Source organism: Lutra lutra, chromosome 9 (genome assembly GCF_902655055.1).
Source record: "Lutra lutra chromosome 9, mLutLut1.2, whole genome shotgun sequence".
Taxonomy (NCBI): Eukaryota; Metazoa; Chordata; class Mammalia; order Carnivora; family Mustelidae; genus Lutra; species Lutra lutra.
In genome coordinates this window covers 68,043,067-68,063,623 of record NC_062286.1, presented here as the reverse complement: position 1 = coordinate 68,063,623, position 20,557 = coordinate 68,043,067, and the positions used below count along the sequence as shown (strand labels likewise).

The 20,557-nt window shown below is 40.0% G+C and overlaps 1 protein-coding gene across 6 annotated transcripts in view; it reads left to right on the top strand.

Annotated features, from left to right (window-relative positions):
- The window catches only part of ACYP2 (acylphosphatase 2), a 192,533-nt gene extending 186,955 nt beyond the window's left edge, over positions 1–5,578 (top strand). For 4 of the 6 annotated variants that reach the window (XR_007130130.1, XM_047745774.1, XM_047745777.1 and 1 more), the window contains one exon: positions 5,160–5,310. Coding sequence is in view for 2 of the 6 variants with exons in the window: in XM_047745773.1 (XP_047601729.1) it covers positions 5,160–5,274 (115 nt within the window). In the remaining 4 variants the exon portion in view is untranslated. Of the gene's footprint in view, positions 1–5,159 lie in introns of all 6 variants that reach the window. The other 2 variants (XM_047745773.1, XM_047745776.1) reach the window with 1 other exon arrangement.
- The last annotated feature ends 14,979 nt before the right edge of the window (positions 5,579–20,557 follow it).

The following is a 20,557-nucleotide window of genomic DNA, read 5'->3' as shown; positions in this document are numbered from 1 at the left end:
TCATGATGGCATTGAAAGTACAGATTGCTCTCGGCAGCATAGACATTTTAACAATGTTTATTCTTCTGATTCATCTTTTTGTGTCTTCTTGCATGTGTCAATTTTGTGTCAGTTTCTTGCCTGAGTATTCTGCAGTTCCTAGAGTGTAGATCCTTCACCTCTTTGGTTAGGTTTATTCCAAGGTACCTTCTGGTTTTGGTGCTATCATAAATGGAAACAATTCCCTAATTTCTCTTTCTGCAGTTTCATTATTAGTGTATAAGAAAGCAACTGATTTCTGTGCATTGATTTTGTATCCTGCCACATTATGGAATTGCTATAGGAATTCTAGTAATTTGGGGATGGAGTCTTTTGGGTTTTCCACATAAATTATCATGTCATCTGTGAAGAGAGAGAGATTGACTTCTTCTTTGCCAATATGAATACCTTTTATTTCTTTTTGTTGTCTGATTGCTGTTGCTAGGACTTCTAGTACTATGTTGAACAATAGTGGCAAGAGTGGACATTCTTGTCATGTTTCTGATCTTAAGGGAAAGGCTCTCAGCTTTTCCCCATTGAGAATGATCTTCACTATAGATTCTTCATAGGTGGATTTTATGAAGTTGAGGAATGTTCCCTCTATCCCTATACTCTGAAGAGTTTTAATTAGGAAAGGATGCTATATTTTGTCAAATGCCTTTTCTGCATCAATTGAGAGGACCATGTGGCTCTTCTCTTATTAATTTGTTCTGTTACATTGATTTGTGAATGTTGAACCACCTTTGCATCCCAGGGATAAATTGCACCTTGTAGTGATGGATAATCTTTTCAATGTACTGTTGGATCCTGTTAGCTAGTATCTTGTTGAGAATCTTGGCATCTGTATTCATCAGGGATATTGGTCTGAAATTCTCCTTTTTGACGGACTCTGTGCCTGGTTTTGGGATCAAGGTAATGCTGGCCTCATAGAAAGAATCTGGAAGTTTTTCTTCTGTTTCTATTTTTTGAAGCTATTATTTTCTTAGAATGTTTGGTAGAATTTCCCAGGGAATCCATCAGGTCCTGGACTCTTGTTTTTTGGGAGGTTTTTGATTACTGGTTCAATCTCGTTACTGGTTATTGGTCTATTCAGGTTGTCAGTTTCTTCCTCTTTCAGTCTTGGAAGTTTATAGGTTTCCAGGAATGCATCCATTTCTTCTAGGTTGTTTAACTTATTGGCATATAGCTCTTGATGATTTCTGATGATTGTTTCTATTTCCTTGGAATTAGTCGTGATCTCACCCCTTTCATTTATAATTTTATTATTTTGGGTCTTTTCTTTCTTTTGGATAAGCCTGGCCAGTGGTTTATTGACCTTATTAATTCTTTCAAAGAACCATCTTCTGGTTTCATTGATGTGTTCTGCTATATTTCTGGCTTCTAATTCATTGATCTCTGCTCTTAGCTTAATTATTTCTCTCCTCGTGCAGGACTTAGGCTTAATTTGCTGTTGATTCTCCAGTTCTTTAAGGTGTAAGGAGAGTTGGTATATTCGGGATTTTTCTATTTTTTTGAGTGAGGCTTCGATGGCTACGTATTTCCCCCTTAGGACCGCCTTTGCTGTATCCCATAGGTCTTGGACTGATGTGTTTTCATTCTCATTGGCTTCCATGAATTGTTTAAGTTCTTCTTTGATTTCCTGGTTGACCCAAACATTCTTGAGCAGGATGGTCTTTAGCTTCCAAGTGTTTGAATTTCTTCCAAACCTTTTCTTGTGATTGAGTTCCAGTTTCAAAGCATTGTGTTCTGAGAATATGCAAGGAATAATCTCTATCTTTTGATATCAGTTGAGACCTGATTTGTGACCCAGGATGTAGTCTCTTCAGGAGAAAATTCCATGTGCACTCGAGAAGAATGAGTATTCTGTTGTTTTAGGGTGGAATGTTCTGTATATATCTATGAGGTCCATCTGGTCCAATGTGTCATTCAATGCTCTTGTTTATTGATTTTCTGCTTGGATGATCTATCACTGAGAGTGGCACATTAAGATCTCCCACTATTAATGTATTCATATTAATATGAATTTATCTTAACAGTTTTCTTATGTAATTGACTGCTCCCATGTTAGGGGCATAGATATTTACAATTGTTAGATCCTATCCTTGGATAGACCCTTGAAGAGTGATATAGTGTCCTTCTTCATCTCTTGTTACAGTCTTTGTTTTAAAATTCCTATTCTAAGATTTGGAAATTTCTCTAGTATTTAAAACTTAGCTTCAATGCCACTGCTATCACAAAGCTGTCCCTGAGTACCACCTTGTCTAGAAATTAACCCCATCCAGTTCCTTTCCCTTTATATTAAAATCACATTGCTCATCACATTCTGAATTATAGTTATTTTTATCTTCTTCCAAACTCTTCCATTAGATTGTGAGTTACTGAGGGAAGAAACCTCCTTTTAGATATCTGTGTATGCATCCCAGTATCAGGGATATGCTTTGCATACAGTGCTACTTAAATATTTATTGAATTGAAATGAATTAACAGGTACAGTTTGATTATGTGGTTCTTAACTAATACTCTTCATGAAACAAGGAGGTAAAATTAAAGCACTTTAGCTAGAACTCCTAGATCTGCCATCTCCAGACCGGAGCCATACCTATAAAGGGCTGACTTCAGGAGCAGCACACATATCAAGTCTTAGGGCTTGTACCTTAGGGCTTGCAACATGACAGGTGTCCAGACACCCCCAGGTAAGTAGGTAGGTCAGGGAGATGGTTCCTCGCAACTGGGGTGCCAGGCTTGGAAACATGGTACAAAGTGGCCCTCCATCAGATACAAATACACATTGTAAACAGAGCTGATCCCCGAACAGCACAACCATTCTGCCCCTACCAGTGACATAGATTTCTTCTTGACCATACTTCTGGCTGATGAAGTTCTTAATGATGTTGAAGACCAGCTACAAGTAAGTAGTCAGACTCTCAACTGGCTAAATACATGGAGTTATCATCCTAGGTGGATTAGTCATTGCAACTCAGGGAGCCATTAGTACTGATTCACTGGTTACAGTTGCTCTCTTCTAATTCTCTCTTGAGCCCATTTAAACACAGCTTTCACCCACCAACACTGTTCTTAGTGAGATCATCAGTGACCAGTGTGTTGCCGCTATGTTTAATTCTTAGTCTGTCCTCACCTTACTTGACCTGCCAGCAGCATGGACTCTGTTGATCCCTCCCTGTTCCTGGAGGGCTGCATTTGACTCCTGGCACAGGATGCCCTTGCAGCTTTTCTGGATGCTGCTGCTTTTCTTTGCGGGTTCTTCCTTTGCTTCCTGGGCTCTGAACTTTGTGGTCCCCTAATGTAAAGCACATGCCTCAGAACTCTTCCCTTTTCGTTATTCATTTTCTTGGCAATGCCATCCAGTCTCATGCCTTTCAGTACTGGCTACCTGCAAACAAATTCCAACTTTATCTTCTCCAGCCCAAGATCCAACTGCTGTACAACGTCTCATGTAGGTGTCTGCTAGTTAACTAGCTCAGTCAACATTCCAAAACTGAACTTCTGATCTCCCCACCCCCGACCTGCTCTTCTCACAGGTGCTCCATTTCAGTGAATCACAACAACCAAGTAGTTTTTCACCAGTAACTCTGGTGTCATCCTTCAGTCTTCTCTTTTCCTCAGACCATGTCCAGTCTACCAGCAAATCTATTGACTGTACCTTCAAAATACATCCAGAATCTGACCATTTTTCACACACCCCCACTGTTACTACCCTGAGCAAAATTACAGAACTGTTCTGCTCTCTATGGACTACAACATACAGGGTTAATGTGTCAATCAGAGTTAAAAGTCTATATAAAGAACTTTTAACACAATGCTGAGCAAAATGTGCTCAATATATTTTTGTTTTTATTATTTCTGGTTTCAGACAAGATTTCTAGGAGATAGGACTAGTAGAATTGAAGCCCTTGGCTCCTTTTAATGCAACTGAATTTTCTTGTTCAACACATGCAATTTCAAGTTTTAAGATTTTAACAGAGTTGAATAAAGTAAGATGTGTTACTGAGCTTAGCTTCTTAGAAGGAAAAACAAAAAAATTTAACTTACCACAAAACTGTCCCAAGAGCCAAAGAAAGGGTTAAATAGTACAATGGCAATTTGAGTTATTGGAATCCTCTAGCCTGAGTAAGAGTAATTTTCAGATAATCTGACACCTTTAGCCTACAAAATATTTTTAAATCAAGGTTATAGGAGATTGTTACTTATGATATCACACAGCTGTGTATGGCTCTGACTTCGCAACCTGAAAGAACTTGGGGGACAGGAGCAAACTGGTTAACTATTTCTATAGCAACAGCTGGGTAATAGCCACGACTTGTATAAAACTGCCTCATACTGTTTACCTGTCGTCTCACTTCATCGGTCATCCCAACTAATTGTTAATAGGTAGAAAGTCTGGAAAAATCTTTAGCAGTAATATCTGAAATGTCAACAATATTAAAATAAGCCTGAATGGTATAGGAAGCATCTCAGATAAGGCATAAATTACACATACATATTTTGCTAACAAAAACCACTGTACTACAGAAGCAGAAAATTAGTTTCATAGCATTTAGCTTATCCCTTTTTAATGTAGTCACTTTGGTAATATATGTAGTAAGGTTTTTGAATAGATAAAAAATTCATCTAATTTCATTTTAATGTTTGTGGAAAATCACCCTTTACACTTATTTTTTCATTTTTTTTCTTTCAGTCTGTACAAATTGTGTGTGTGTGTGTGTGTGATCTACTATGTGCTGGATAATGAGAAAACAATGATGAATTGTTTTTATTACACTTTAGAATTGTTAAAATATAATCCTTTTACATTTAAGAGCTAGGTTCTAATGGCTTTGGATGTTTTAAGAAGGGGGAAATAACTCCAGTATGAAATCATCAGTTAACTGTGCTTAATTTGCTATTAGTTCTTTGTCCAAATTTGATTATGTATTAAACTCTCTGGTCCTCTGATACATACAGGATGTATACAACATAACAATTTTATTTCACATTAGATGTAAAAGTTATAGTAAACTCCCATTGGGGCCTGGGGCAGGATTATTTCAGCTAGTCCATATACATGTTATATGCTAATATTTATTTTTTTATAGGATGTCCTGATAACACATTATATGCTAATTTTTGTTTATTTTTTGTAGGATGTCCTGGCTGTGCAAAGTTGGAAGTCCTAGCTCTCGCATTGACCGCACAAACTTTTCTAATGAAAAATTCATTTCTAAACTTGACTACTCCGATTTTAGTATTCGATACTAATAGAAGAGAAATAAAAATTTTAATGCTTATAATGCACACTAGATATTCTTAAGTCTGTATTAGAATATTAATAGATTAAGTTCAAAAAGGAACTTTCTGTTCTGAAAGGTACAACAGAATGTGTTACTAAAAATGTCTGACACAAATAGTTTTACTCAACTATGTTTTTAAAAAGTAAAAACTTCACATTACAAAGCATTTAATATGAATATTTAAACTTGCTAATGGAATCTTTAAGTCTAATGAATGTTCTAGCAAACATGTTATTTGGCTAGGCTTAAAATAAAGCTAACCATTTAAGGATTATTTGTCTGAAATGAATTCTAAAACCTTCTGCATAATGTTTTATTATTGAAGTTGAGTCATTTGTTTAAAATAAAGACACAGTCATTAGATATAAATGTATGATGATTAGTATAACCATAAAGTCCTATCAATAAAGAATTAATTTTTAGAATCCTGGTTGAGGTTGGAGCTGCTTAATGCTTCCTATGAACTATATGGTTCTGTATAGTAAGCAGGTGAGTGATGGAATGGATAAGACCCCACAATTACAGTATAACCAGCAGCAAGATTTGTGTCCACGGCTATCTACAATGAATATCCTATTAACCAGAAAGGGAACTGAGAGTCTAAATAAATCATCCTGTCCCCTAACCTTGACCTATCATTTGGGGATTTTCATCTGTAAATGGTAATTAAGGAACAGAATAGTTTAAGGGAAAGGTTCATTTCTATACCATAGAATTACACTCCTGAAAGAGGAAGATCTTCAAATGCTGGGGAGTTTCAAATATTATAGGTCTATACATGCATATATCCTTCAAGGATTTCCTAATTTTTCTAACACTGGAATCCTTCATGAAAACAACATTTTACATGAAGTACCTAAAGGAAGTGCAACAGCACAGCTAGTAGGATTGAAATGGGCATGGAGTTCCCTGCATGCCTGCACACTTGGTCTCACTTGCTCTGCTACATCTTGTCGGCCTTGCACAATTTCACACACCCTAGGAATACACATTAGAAACCACCATTCCACCTAGGGAACCGATCTCCACTGCTCCACTCCATGGTGTGGAGCAAGAAAACTTCAGGCCTCTCTCCCTCACCTGCTGCAAGATTAGAACTGACAAAAGGAAAATAAATGGGGCTGACGTTGTTTCTTTGAAAGGTTAACTCTATGGATAATGGTAATATTATCAAATATACATACGACGGTACAACATCAGCGAATGACAAAGATATTTTTTAAACTTTCCAAGAACACTTAACATAATAAAGAACTTTCCTGTTATTCTAGTGTTATCATCACGTTGAGTATTATACTCAACATGTGTCAAATATTATACAGCAGACTCTGTTGTGACACTCATTTGAATTTTGCTCTCCTTTTATTTCCCTACTTCTTCCTGTTTGAAGGCACAGAGAAAAGCCTTTGTGTTCCCTAAGCTCCGGGAAAGCTTTGGTGCCAGTCTCCTAAAGACAACTTCTCTTCCCAGGTTTTAATTTTAAAGAGGGCATGATGTTATGAGTTGAGAACAAAGATAAACATTTGGCCTTTAACAGGTCAAAGAGAAGCAGAAGTGTCAAGAGCCAAGGGTAGGAGGAGATTATCCAAGACTTTGGAAAGGGACCAAAGGCTGTGGGTTTCCCAAGAGATGGAGACCTGCATGTTTTTTTCCCCTAGTGGCCCCTGTACAGGATGGCTGCACCTGGGGGCGGGGGGGGGGGGTGCTGGAGCATCCAGAAAAGTGGGATCCCAGGCCCAGAGAGTCCTGCACCAGGCAGGATTCCTGTCCCCAAAGTGCTACAAAACCACCGGTGGCTTGGACAGTCATCCTGGTACCTGGAATGGACTGGAAACCAGGGAAGTCTTTCCTGAATGCTCTTTCTGCATAAGACCCTTTATGTGGTCCTTCTGGAAGATGGTAGAAAACCCCAGGGATGACTGAGAATTAACTTCCCACCTCTCAAGATAGGACTTGAAACAGCCTTGATTTGATTTACAGCAAACAAAATAGACATTTCTTGCACACTCAAGTTTGAAACAAAATCTATCTCTTTACCCATAGGAAGACTAAGTGATTTCAGAAAAACACCGTCTCAGAAGTGACATCAATATGTCACTTTTTATTACCTCAATACCCTCTGTTAGTTCCCCTGCCAGATCTCTTTGTAAGAAAATCATACTTTGCTGGCACAATCTCCTAACCGCACAAAGAGAACCACATTAGTCAAGGTTGCTTAGTGATGATCATGTAACTAAATTCTATTACTGGATGAAGAATGTTGTAAATAATGATTAAAAGTAAGTGTTCATGAATGGGTAGAAAGCGAGAGGGGGGAAAAGTAAACCGTGTTATTGAGACCAGGTAACACATCTTACTGGTAAACTTGATAATGTCAGCTTTCACAGTGAACGTACATAGGGAATTTTGAACTTACATATTTTAGATAATAATAAACCTTGACAGGCTTAGTGTTGTCAGATTTAGACATTTAAAAAGCCAAGAAAAAAAAAAAAGCCAAAGATCATCTTCAGTGACAATTACCCAAGTGTCACGATACTGCACATGCCCACACCCTCAGAATCGGGGGGTACAATTTGTAAAAGCATATTAAATACTATTTTTTATGTTCATATGAAAATGCCTATCTTTAAAAAGCTAGCCCAGGAAATAAAGGTCAGTACAATCTTCTTGGCTGGAGGGAATATGCAAAAGAGACTCTTCACCAGCTGGGGTTTGTAGAACTGACTGGAGTGTGAGGGGGAGATTTTCCCATCAGGAAGGGTATAGGCTCCTGAGCTTGAGAAGAAGCAATGGAGGTTTCATCTGACACTGGGAATCTCTAAGCTCAGGGGCAGATCCTGCAGCCTGACGGTAGCTACTTTTTTTTTTTTTTTAAATCACTATATTTATTTATCAAAGCATCAGGTGATTTCAAAAAGTAGCTACTTGTGGTAACAAAGGGCAGAGAAGCACTGAAGGAAGAAAACTGACAGGCAGTGGGAGAGAGGTGGGGGATGGGGACACAGCCACTTGGACTAGTTTGTGCCGGAAGCCAGTTGCTGCTGTTATGATGAAATATTTTTAACTGTCTACCAAAGGAATTTTTGAGAAGCACCACCTATCTCTAAGCTCACAATTAGAGACAACAGAAGACCAGAATCTATTGCCAAATATTAGCCTGTATTTGGAAGTTCTATAGTTCACAAATATATTTCATATGGTCGCTCTCTCTGGTGTCCGTTAAATATCAAAGAATGTTCCTTATTTAGTTCAAGGGAAGCGCTTCCTCGATCTGGAACTAATTTCAGGAACTGCAAATTAGGCAACTTTGTGCAGTAGACAATAGGAATCAGAAGACATGCATTCTGGGCCCAGCCTATCCATTAATTAGCTGTATGCCTAGGTACATTTGCAAAATCATGAGTTTCAACTAAATTGAGACTGTTTGCAGGATTCCCGTAAGCCAGGGGCCTCCCAGGAGGTGGTGCCAGGAGAGGTACAGAAGGACCCTGGGAAAGATGGACCAGCTGAGGGTCCCAAGATCTGCTCCAGTCAGAGCGGCCCTGCTCTCCTCTCTTCTGTGTATTAGGATTCTCCCTAAGACATCTGAGAACAACATGTCCTCAAAGAAACACAAACAACAACAAGACACTGAATTTAGGATCTGGGGTCTTCTTTTCTGAGTGTCTAAACATGTTAACTCGAATTCATGTCCTGTTCTCTCATCAAACCAGTGTGGCATGTCGGGTCTACCTTTAGCCCCTTCCACAGAAACGTGCATAGTTTATGAAAAGTACTATAAATTCTTCGTTTTCGCAGTGGCCTCCATAAAGTTCCACGGTAGCTAAAATATTTCTGAAATTGATTTCCTTGGTCTTGTTTCTATGTTACCAAAATGAAAAACATACAAGAGGAAATACAGATATGTAATTAGTGGGTTAATTAAAATGTATTTTACAAGCATATCTTGGCGATCTTTATTTTAACCTGACATTTAGAATTATGTGTTAGAGGTAATTTTCCTTTTCTTAATGGATTCAAATTGTTTGGAATAAAACCAGAGTCTGAGAAAAATTTTAAACTTTAAAAATTAAAAAGTCTAGTTACTATGTGATTGGATTAGCAGGTTTTTCTACAGAAAGTGGATTTTCCCCCTGGCTTGGAGATATGATTTATGCTCTCTCTGCTGCTAAACACATACATGATTGGTTGGATGTCCAAGATGCTGCTTTTATCCTCCAACTATGTTTTCCTTTTATTAGCTTTATTTTCCATGGTGTCATGGTGGACTCTGCCAGAAACAGTGAACACAAGCCTCCAATAAGACAGCTGATGCTTCCCCCCTTCTTTTTTTTTTTTTCCACAAATACTAGAAATGCATAGGGAAAGAGAAGATGCAAGAGATTAATTGTATTGGAAATAGAGTTTCTGTTTCAAAACAAGTATTAAAAGCAAGGATTACAGTCAGTCATTTGGTCATTTGCAAGCTTCAAGGCCAAATTTCTAACTGAATTCAGTGCACATTAATCTGTATTAACAATATGCTTGCAATGCTTCTCCAGGACATTGGCATAAACAGGTAGACACAATGTACCAACAGTTTTGAGATGCAACAACAACCAGAATAAATGGAATAAATAGAAATCCTACTTTTCGGTACTATTTTTTGAGGTAGCAAATGAAGAATCAAGACTTCGCTCTGTTCTCTGATCACAACTACCGTTCTTTCGGTAACTGGCATCATCTCGCTTCTCAATCCAAGCACGCAGGAAAGGGAAGGACGCAGGCAGTGGCATCCTGGATGGGAAACGAGGCCAGGTAGCTCCTTACACGTTCACTTGATAATGATTTGAACTTCCTAAGTTATTTTACATATCCTTTCCTATGTGTATTGTATAATTTTTTTTAAAAGATTTTATTTATTTGACAGCCAGAGATCACAAGTAGGCAGAGAGGCAGGCAGAGAGAGAGAGAGAGAGAGAAGAGGAAGCAGGCTCCCTGCGGAGCAGAGAGCCGGATGCGGGACTTGATCCCAGGATCCTGAGATCATGACCTGAGCCTAAGGCAGAGGCCTAACCCACTGAGCCACCCAGGTGCCCCTGTATTGTATAATTTTAAAAAACTAAGTCTCTTAGAAATCTCATAGCAAAATAACAAAATACTGGATTGGACAAGATCAACCATTCTGGGGCTTTAGACTTGAGAGGGATACCTGCCCTCTGTTGGCAAATACCAGTATATAACCAAACTCTCCGCATGAAAAGATAAACAGTAAACAAAATTAGCCTTAAAATTTACCCAAAGGGGCGCCTGGGTGGCTCAGTGGTTTAAGCCGCTGCCTTCGGCTCAGGTCATGATCCCAGGTCCTGGGTTCGAGCCCCGCATCGGGCTTTCTGCTCAGCTGGGAGCCTGCTTCCTCCTCTCTCTCTGCCTGCCTCTCTGCTTACTTGTGATTTCTCTCTGTCAAATAAATAAATAAATAAATAAATTAATTAATTAATTAATTAATTTACCCAAAAAAGCACTTCAGCTAAGGTAAAGGCAACATTATCCTTCAGAGTCTGGTGAAGTACACAACTCAAAAAGTTATTATAGGAAAAAATTTTCAGCGAGCATCTGCTTTTGTCCTTGACAGCATGCAATCAAAGTTGATCTTTGAAAGAAGAGCAGACAGCCGTTGTGGGGGAGGGGAAATGTACACATTAAAATAAAATATATGGATTAAGGGAAATCAGCTGAGATGTGAAAATCATTCTGAAGAGCAGGTAACACCCACATACAGGCACACACTTAAGCTGCGGACAGACAATAGGGAACCCAGAAGGGAACGGGGAAATGGCAATCCATTTTGGAATTAGGAACTGGCAAATGTCAGTGACGGGAGAGAAGTAGTTGGTAATCCCAGCTGATTATCAGAATTACCCAGGAAGCCTTTTAAACACACAGATTACTAGGCCCCAGCCCAGATCTAATGTATCAGAATCTTTCATGGCTTTTGTCCCTGAATCTGTAGGTTTAAAAATACCCGCAGGTGATTTTGACCATCAGGCAGGCTGTGGAAACGCTGGGGTAGAGAATTATCTGAAAACATCGGCAGGAAAGTGAAAGAAAGAACAGTGAAAAAATGTGAGAGTGGAAACGCGTGGTTTAGAAGAAAGGAGCATATAAATCAGTAACAGTGCAGGGTAAAATAATAAAGCCAGAATAATTGAAGCAGAAGGAAAAATCAGTTATGACAGAATAAAATGTTCTTGAGTTAAAGGATATAGCTACAAAGTATACAGTATAGAGTTATATATTTAGGAAGGAGTTAAGTTTTAAGCAAAAATTACTGTAGAGAGGCCCGTATATAAAGTCTGGCTAAAAAATATTTATGAAGACAAACAAGGCCCTTTGGCATTCACCTCGCAGAGAACCTAATGGCTGCCCGGCAACTGTTCTGTTTCTCTCATCCCTGCCCTCCTAAACAATGATTTCATTCTGCTGTGGCTTTGCTTCCTGTTTCCATCAGAAGAGAGACTATTTTTTTTTTTTTTTAAGATTTTATTTGACAGAGAGAGAGACAGTGAGAGGAGGAACACAAGCAGGGAGAGTGGGAGAGGGAGAAGCAGGCTTCCTGCTGAACAGGGAGCCCGATGGGGGGTTCGATCCCAGGACCCCTGGATCATCACCTAAGCCGAGAGGCAGATGCTTAACAACTTAGCCACCCAGGTGCCCCAGAAGAGAGAATTTCCACAAGCTCCTACTGTTCCACTCACCCACCTCCCCACACTGGTCCCCAAGTACTTCCTTGAATTTCCTGCTGATGACTATCGAGGAACCATGTGGGTTTACCCCAGGGAAGGCAATGCTGGGATCCCATTCCCTCAAGGATGCTGCTCCTGCATTCTCACTCCTCCCCAGCAATTTGTGTCTTGTACTGAATGAGTCTTTGCCATCAATCTACAAACATGCTATTATTTCTCCTTCTCTTGATCCCTCCCTCTACCACCACATAGCTCTTCCTTTTATAGACCAACCCCTCAAAGAGCAGTCTATACTGGCTGTAATCCAGTTTCCATTATGCTCTTGCTTCCCCCTCTCTTCTACCGACACCCCTCTTATCCTGAATGATTTTGTCTCATTGTTGCTAACTCCACTGCTCCATTCTCTAGTTTTCTCTTACTTAAACCCATCAGCACTTTTTCCATTTGGCTTCCTGGACATCACACTTTTTTGATTTCCCTCTGACCTCATTATTTACACCTTTTCAGTCTTCTTGGTTATTTCTCTTATTCTAACTTTGTGTCGTTGGAGGATCTGAGAGCTTAGGTCCTAGACATCTTCTCTTCTTAATCTGTACTCATCCCTTTGGCAATATTATCCAATCTCATAACTTTAAAGATTCTATTTATTTGACACAGAGAGAAACAGCAAAAGCAGGGGGAATGGCAAAGGGAGAAGCAGGCTCCACGCTGAGCAGGGAGCCCAATGTGGGGCTCTATCCCAGAGCTCTGGGATCATGACCTGAGGTGAAAGCAGACCCTTAGCTGACTGAGCCACCCAGGTACTCCTCCAGTCACCTAACTTGAAATACCATGTGCATGTTGATAACTGCAAAATTTACATTTCCTACTCAGGCTTATTCTCTTGACTTCAGGTTCATATAACCAGCAGCCTACTCAACATTGCCAACTGGACTTCTGTTAGACATCTCAAATATTCATGTCTCACACTGAGTTCCAAATTTACTCCCCCAACAGACTCCCCATCTCACTGATAGTCCCTCCCACAGACTTCTCCATCTCTGTTGATGGTGACACACCACAGTTCGCAATGCTCAAGGGAAAAAACTCCGAAAGGGGGTAGAGGGGGTGGAAGGGGGTAGATAGTCATCTTTGCCTTTTCTCTTTCATTCATTCCCCTGTTATCTCTCTCTCCAAATATACTTAATTTGCTTAAAAATAATCCAGTAGGAGGAAGGGAGGGGCAGACAGTGGCTGAGGTATAGATAAAACAAGATTAAACACGAGCTGACATCTACTAGAAAGTGGGCACATAGGAGAGCATTAGACCGTTCCCTATCTTCTCCTTTGTATTTTCCAGCTAAAAAATAGATGCTCAAATCCAACCACTTCTCATTAACTCCAGGGCAACACACCCGACCCCAGTACCCATCAATGCTCTCATAGTTTCCTATCTGAACTCCCTGCTTCTGCCTTTGTCCTTCTTCAGCCTATGCTCAACATAAGCCAAGTGATACTGTTCGAACAGAAATAAGATTGTGTCACTCTTTGGCTTACAATCTTCCGATTGCCATCTATTATAAGTAAAAGCCACAATGGTTACAATGCACTACAATCAGACAATCTGGCCTCCCCTATGTCTTTGACCTCATCTCCTACCGCTCTTCCCTTGCTCACCTGCTCCAGCCTCATGGACCTTCTTGGTGTTCCTTGCCAGTTCCAGGGATCCTCTGCACGTCTTCCACTTAGTGATTTTTCTGACTTAAGTGCTCTTCTCGCAGACATCCACAGATACCACTCCAGGTCTCTGGGTAAATGTCACTTTATCAACCAGCCTTTCTCTGCTCACCTATTTAAATTGTCACTCATTCCCCTAGATACTTCTCTCTTTCTCCATGGTGCCTATCACTATCTAATAGTCTACATGTTATTTATTGTCTTCATCCTAATGTAAGCTACTTTAGGGCAGGAATGTATGTAAATTTGTACCCTGCTGTATTTGTGGCACCTAGGATAGTGCATGGCCATCGTAGGTACTCAAGAGTTTGTTGAATTAAATATAGAAAAAGAAATAGTCCCCCAAAGACTTAAACTAAGATGACAAAAGACTCAGTCTTCATGGAAGTATATGAAAGATGTTTTCAATTCCCTATGCACAACTTCTCCCATAATCAACCATATGTTATGAAACACATAAGGTGACAACTTCCGCTATCATTTGTGATATAGTGACAAGCCCTAAACTAACCTCCCATGGTAAATACTAGAACACGCACAAAATATACAGAACAACTGTTTCCAGACATTGGGCCACAGGCCACGCAGGACTGAGATCCCATGAAAGGGGAACAAATGAGGTGAGCCCTTCAGTTGCCATTATTTTCTGCCTAGAGGCAATTTCCAGACTGTAGGAGCCGGAAGAAAGAATCCATACAGTGTATGGAGGCCTTGCTGAAGAGAAGAGACAGAATGGGGTTTAGGGAGGCACTGCTACCTGTGGCTAGTGGCTGCCATATTAGACGGACAGCTCTACACCGATGAGAGAAACATGGAAACAAATCCACTGACAGTGAACACTGGTGTCTCTAGCAGGTCAAATTGTGCTTTATTTAAACCTATGTTTACCAAATTTTTCTATAGTAAGTATGTGTTCTTTTATAGTATGAAAAGGAAAAAAAAACCTCTTGAAAACATGTGTACATCAAATTCCTAATACCTAATTTAGAATTTTAAGTGGGGATTTCACCAGAAAGTTTTTAGAATTAAACTCTAATAGTAGAGAAACTGAATTAGCACTTGATCCTTAAAAGCAGGGTTCATCTCTGGGTAGGAATTTCTATGCCAACGAAGAGTTGAGCAAAATGGAACTCTCATTTGGTTTCAAATTTTCATGTGCAAGTGAAAGGAGTAGTTTCTTTATAACAATAGTTCCTCTGTACGGTGATGGATCTAGATAGGATTATTTGTAAGAAGTACAAGAAAGCCATTCTATCTTAGAGACGCAATGGATTATTCTGACAATATAAAAATCAGCGAAATTTTGAAATTTTCAGTCATTTTTCTAACTAGATCACAGTTATAAGAGCTTTGTGTTTACAGTTGCATAGAATTTAACAAATACTTTAATAAAGTAGAATAAAATCGGTTTAATGGACTTAAATTGAAATGAATAAAAGACTTTATATATTTTTTAGAAAATGGAGGGGATATACTGTCAATTCTTTCAATCTGTCTACGACCTCCTCACATTTCCTCCTTCACACCAATTTGCTTCAATTTAGCAACAATAAGACCTCTTAATGGGCCCCATTAGTGCCTAAAATATGCGGCCTGAATAATACATTTGAGACATCAGCATTCTGGTATTTAGGTCTTAGCTTAACTCTGATTTTAAAAAGAATGCCAGTGTTCCATTTGTTTTATTGTTTTATCCATTGTTTGAAAACAGAGTGGAAAAAAACCACATTAGCTCTTCTCCAATGTCAGCAATTGGGGGTAACTCTAACTGTGTAGAGCTGTCAATCCTCGGCACATCACAGGGCTTGAATTCAGCGGTGCGAGGGCAGTACGTGGGCGGAGCTGCCAGCCATGGAGTTCAAACTCTTCACTGATACAAGTTTAAATTCTACCAGGCACATCCTTTAGGGCTCAAAGCTTTGCTACATTTAAGAAATTAACCACATCCAAGGACAGAACTTGGGTGTATTAAATGGTATTCATAGGACTAAAACTGACAAAATCACTTTGAGATAGGACCGGTCATTTTAATGCAAATCATGTTTTTCAAAACCATAGTGTTCATGGTTTTTTAAGTGCTGGCTCTCCCTAAGTAGCGCACAATCTTACTGGAAAGTTCGACCTTCACAAACACACATCTAGAGTAAAATTCCAAGGTCATGAACGAATGCCGTTATGTTAGTATAATCTGTGTGGTGCAAATCCTAAAAAATTAAGGTCCAATATATGTGCTGCCTTGACACTGGATGACCCAACTGCAAATCTTTCTCCACTCCCAGGGAAAAGATTCGCTGGCCTAACAATCTCCCTTCCAAGGGACCAGATGCACTTCCTGCTTATCTGAGTAACAAGTTTTAGTTCCCTGCCAGTCTGCCAAAGTAGTTAAACAAGCCAATCACATTTCCCGGGGGGGAAACCAGGGGTGACCTTATCCTCCTGACACTATAAAGCCTGCCTCCCACAGCTATGGGGTGTTCATTACGTTCTTGATGCAACCCCCATGTGGCCCTGCTCGGCATGGTGTCCATCTCTGTGGCTCTGAGTATATGTGACTAGTAAACTGTTGATGGTGTCATCTGTCCAGTGTCAGGTGTCATGTGTTCAGTCATCCCTGTAACTGTAGACTGGACTCTCGCCCTCATCAACAGGGTGAATAGGAGAATATTAGAATAGACTAACTCTCTTAATATTGCAAAACATCTAGCTTTAGAAGAAGATCCTTACAGTGGTTGTCTAAAAAGTTTTTGTGAACTAGGTTGGACTGGATGGAGAAGGGCATTAAGGGTTTGGTTTTGCACATGGCTTTGGTTAAAGCCATGGTATTCTCTCCCAAATTTTCCCAAAGAATTTGGGATTCTCTGCCAAAGAAGTACATTGACAAGAGATGACAACCCAACAGCAAACAAAGTCATGATTTCATTAACTGGACAAGGACCCAGTTCAACAATGGAGTAAAAGTAGACTATGACTAAAAGCTAGATTACAGAAGCTAATTTGGATTAGGAGGCCAAAGCAAGCCCTCTTACTCCTCACGTGCTCTCCCTTGAGTTCTAGACCCTCTCTAAATAGTTGCATGATTCTGATGACTGCTTCATCAGCTCCATCCAGCTGCAGGTAGAATGGAGCGTTAAAATGGCCAGGCCAGCTGAGAAAGACCCTTTCTGGTTTGTCCAGTTCCTGGAGACAGGAAGTGCACCAACCCTGAGCAATGACCTTTAATGCAGTGATCCCCCCTGCTGGTAAAATGGCCCTAGTCAGCATCCATTCCTGAAAGTCTGTGCAGCAAGTTTGTTCTCTGGTGGAATGAAAGTGGGTGCAGAGAGGGATACTGGAAGTGCAGCAACAGTTTCCTTTTAAACCATGAACAAAAGTCAAAGTCCCCTTTTCCAAACAGGAGGGAACAGAGTCTAGGTAAGGTAACTAGATATGTAAACAGAGTAATGCAGAAATGAGGATGGTTTATGGTAAAATACTGTTTGGACTAGAGGATCCAAACTGTGGAGCTGTGAGATCAGTAGGGCCAGTGTGAAGAGCCATGCTTCATAAGAGTGCCAAGTCCAAAGCCAAAAGAGGGCTGAAAAATATGCCCCCAAAATATGCAGTCTGATTTTTAAAAATGTAGCTTTTCTTGCATAAATACCAAGGTTTCAGGACACTCCAGGAGTCCAAGCTCTGGTACCCATAACTCTCTGTGAAAAATTCCAGAAGCAGGGATAAACCGGTGGGCTGGCAAACCAATAATGAGGACTATGTAAGACTTACTGGGTACTTTTGTCATTTATTCAGGTAATATCTAACAAGAATCTGCCAGATCCCAAGCACTGTGCCTGAGGCTGGATGCGAAGAGAGGAGTATGAGACAGTCTCAACTCTTAAGACATTTATTTTTTAATGGTAATGCTGACAGATAAGTGGCTGAGCACCTACCATGTGTCACGTAGTACACACGGACCATCTTATATCAGCCTCATAAGAACACTAGGAGTAAGACAGAGAATCATTATTACCACTTTTTGATGAGGAAATGAAGGTTCAGAAAGGTAAAACTTGCTCAAAGTCATGTCATCAAGGAGTGGTTCCAACTTTAGGGCACGGTTTCTGACTATTCTGCTATATTCCTGCAAAACTGAATGAAAAGCAAAAAGGATATTAAAAACAAGTAGAATTTCAGTTCTATCCATATTCAGTTCAGAATAAAAGATCCTAATGGGTGGGGTGCCTGGGTGGCTCAGAAGGTTGTATCTGACTCTCTGACTCTGGTTTTCAGTTCAGGTCATGATCTCAGGGTTGTGAGACAGAGTCTGCGTGGGGCTGGGCTTGGAGCCTGCTTCAGAGTCTCTCTTTCCTTCTTCCTCTGCCCTTCTCCCTGCCCCCACCCCCTTCCTCTCTAAACAATGACAACAACAACAGCAACAAAACCCATAATGGATCTGTTAAGAAGTATAAACATTTTTTTTTAGATAAGGTAAAAAAATTTAAAGAGTAGTAATTCTAAGGAAAAAACCCCAACTCTTACAAATACAAATAGGAAAGGATAGAAAGAAAATACTAACTTTGGGATAGAAACTCATGAAGCATAGCCAAGATGAAATTATATGGCTTCTTAGATTTTATTTTATGTAACCTCAAACATTCATTAAGGAAATAACATAATTAAAGTCACTGTATTTTCCCATTAGTGAGGTTTTTTGTTCTCATCCAAGCTAATCAAACTATATTCCACTCAAAGCAAAAGCCTAAGAAGTTAATTACTTGGTCCCATCTTCTACTCTATTCAGGCCCATCTACAGACAGAGAGTTTGGAGCAGATTATCTTATAGGTGGGCTTCTCAGTCTAACAGTCTTAACACAGATGAAATATAGCTTAAAATGAGGATTTACAGCAGGCTCAACAAGGGAGCAGAAGCTAAAATATAAACAAAAAGCAAAAGGAAATACAAATTTTGCAGAAGAGTTTATGGCCAAAGTGGACACTGACGAAAACTGTACTTAACCTGTGGGCAATTGCTTTTTCCCTTGCAACTCACCCCAAGAGGGAGGGAGGACCCTAGAATGGCCCAACCAACGCGTGTAATAAAGGGTGCTTTAACAAAGATCTTGGGTGTGCAACAGCTCCCTTAGGATCGCTGCAGCCAATAGGGTAGGTGTTGGTTCCCGATGTATGGACAAAAGCACAGAAGCTCTGAGAGGTCAGACTTGCCCTCTGGGTTTCTGTTGGGGCGCTCAGGCCTCTGTTCATGGTGGCAGCTCCTTACAGCCTGCATAGCTCCCACGCAGTCCCCATGATACTGACTAGCATTGAGAAAGGACGGACTACGGCATTCCCCACTCCATTCTCTACATGGCAAAACACTGCAAAAACAGAAGCTTTCTTTCTAATGCTGTCTCCCTTCTCTTACAATATGGGAAAATCCTTTAAGATTTCTTTTTCTGGGGCGCCTAGGTGGCTCAGTGGGTTAAGCCTCTGACTCAAGATCCCAGGGTCCTGGGATCAAGGCCTGCATCCGGTTCTCTGCTCAACGGGGAGTCTGCTTCCCCCCCCCCATCTGCCTGCCTACCTCTCTGCCTACTTGTGATCTCTCTCTGTGTCAAATAAATAAATAAAATCTTTGGGAAAAAAAAAAAGATTTCTTTTTCTGAATCTTACAACCCATTATTAATGCCTTAAAGCAATGTTGGCAGAGAAAGCAAAAATAAATAAATAAATAAGGAAATTTAAATCAAGAAGTTTGCTCCCAGCTTACCCTAATGATTAAAAAAAAAAAAAAAAAAAAAGCATGGCTAAGTTTCCAAACTCTTAAAAAGCTTATAAACACCAAAATATTTAACTGTAACTTGGAGCATATAATACCATCATATAATTACATAAGGGAAATGGGGATAGGTTAGAATGATAAAGGAAATGACTTGTGAAATGTTGATTTGCTGTGTCAGACTGAAAAGATGGGCCTAGGAGGTAGTTGAAGTAAACTTCCCCTTATTAAAAGTGTTGTACTTTTCTATTTAAAAATCTTACCTGTGATTTTTTTTTTAAGGTATATTCTAACTTCTAGGTCAAAACCCTCATTTTTAAGTGGGAGCTTCTCTCCTAACTCTTTACATGTACTAAAGAAGAAAAGCATTTTTAAATTTATCATAGGTCTACCCATCCATATAAAAATAATGATCATCAGGGGGCACCTGGGTGGCTCTGGTTGGGATCTCAGGGTCCTGGGATGGAGCGCCTCATCAGGCTCCCTGCTCAGCAGGAAGACTGCTTCTCCCTCTCCCACTCCCCCTGCTTGTGTTCCCTCTCTTGCTGTGTCTCTCTCCATCAAATAAAAATCTTAAAAAAAAGGAAAAAAAAATTATCATCACTCAGCAGCTCATCCCTAAAGGCTGACAGTGTGGCACCAGGAGCTGCGGCGACCAGCGATTATGAGCTTATTTTTGGATTGCTACTGTTTCTGTTTTACCAACAGTGGCCCTCGACATCAGCTCAAGCATCAGAGCATCGTTGGTGACGATGCACTGTGTATGGTGACAGTTTACAAGTAGACGGTGCAAACATTCACTTTTTACACCCCTGCCTCCATCTCTGAAGGTTGTTATGTTCTCCTCCCCTATTGGAGCCTTCCTGTTTTGAAGGCGTTCACTCCTGCAACATCTGCTGGGTTTAGTCTTTCTAGTTATTTTTACCCATTCTCACACCAAGGTGACACTAGGAAGACCCTATTTTGAATTTTATGTTCCATTTTTATTGGCATGATTTAAACAAGAGGTAGAGAAACATTAGGCAGAGGCGGTGAGTGTAAAAAAGACTGATCTA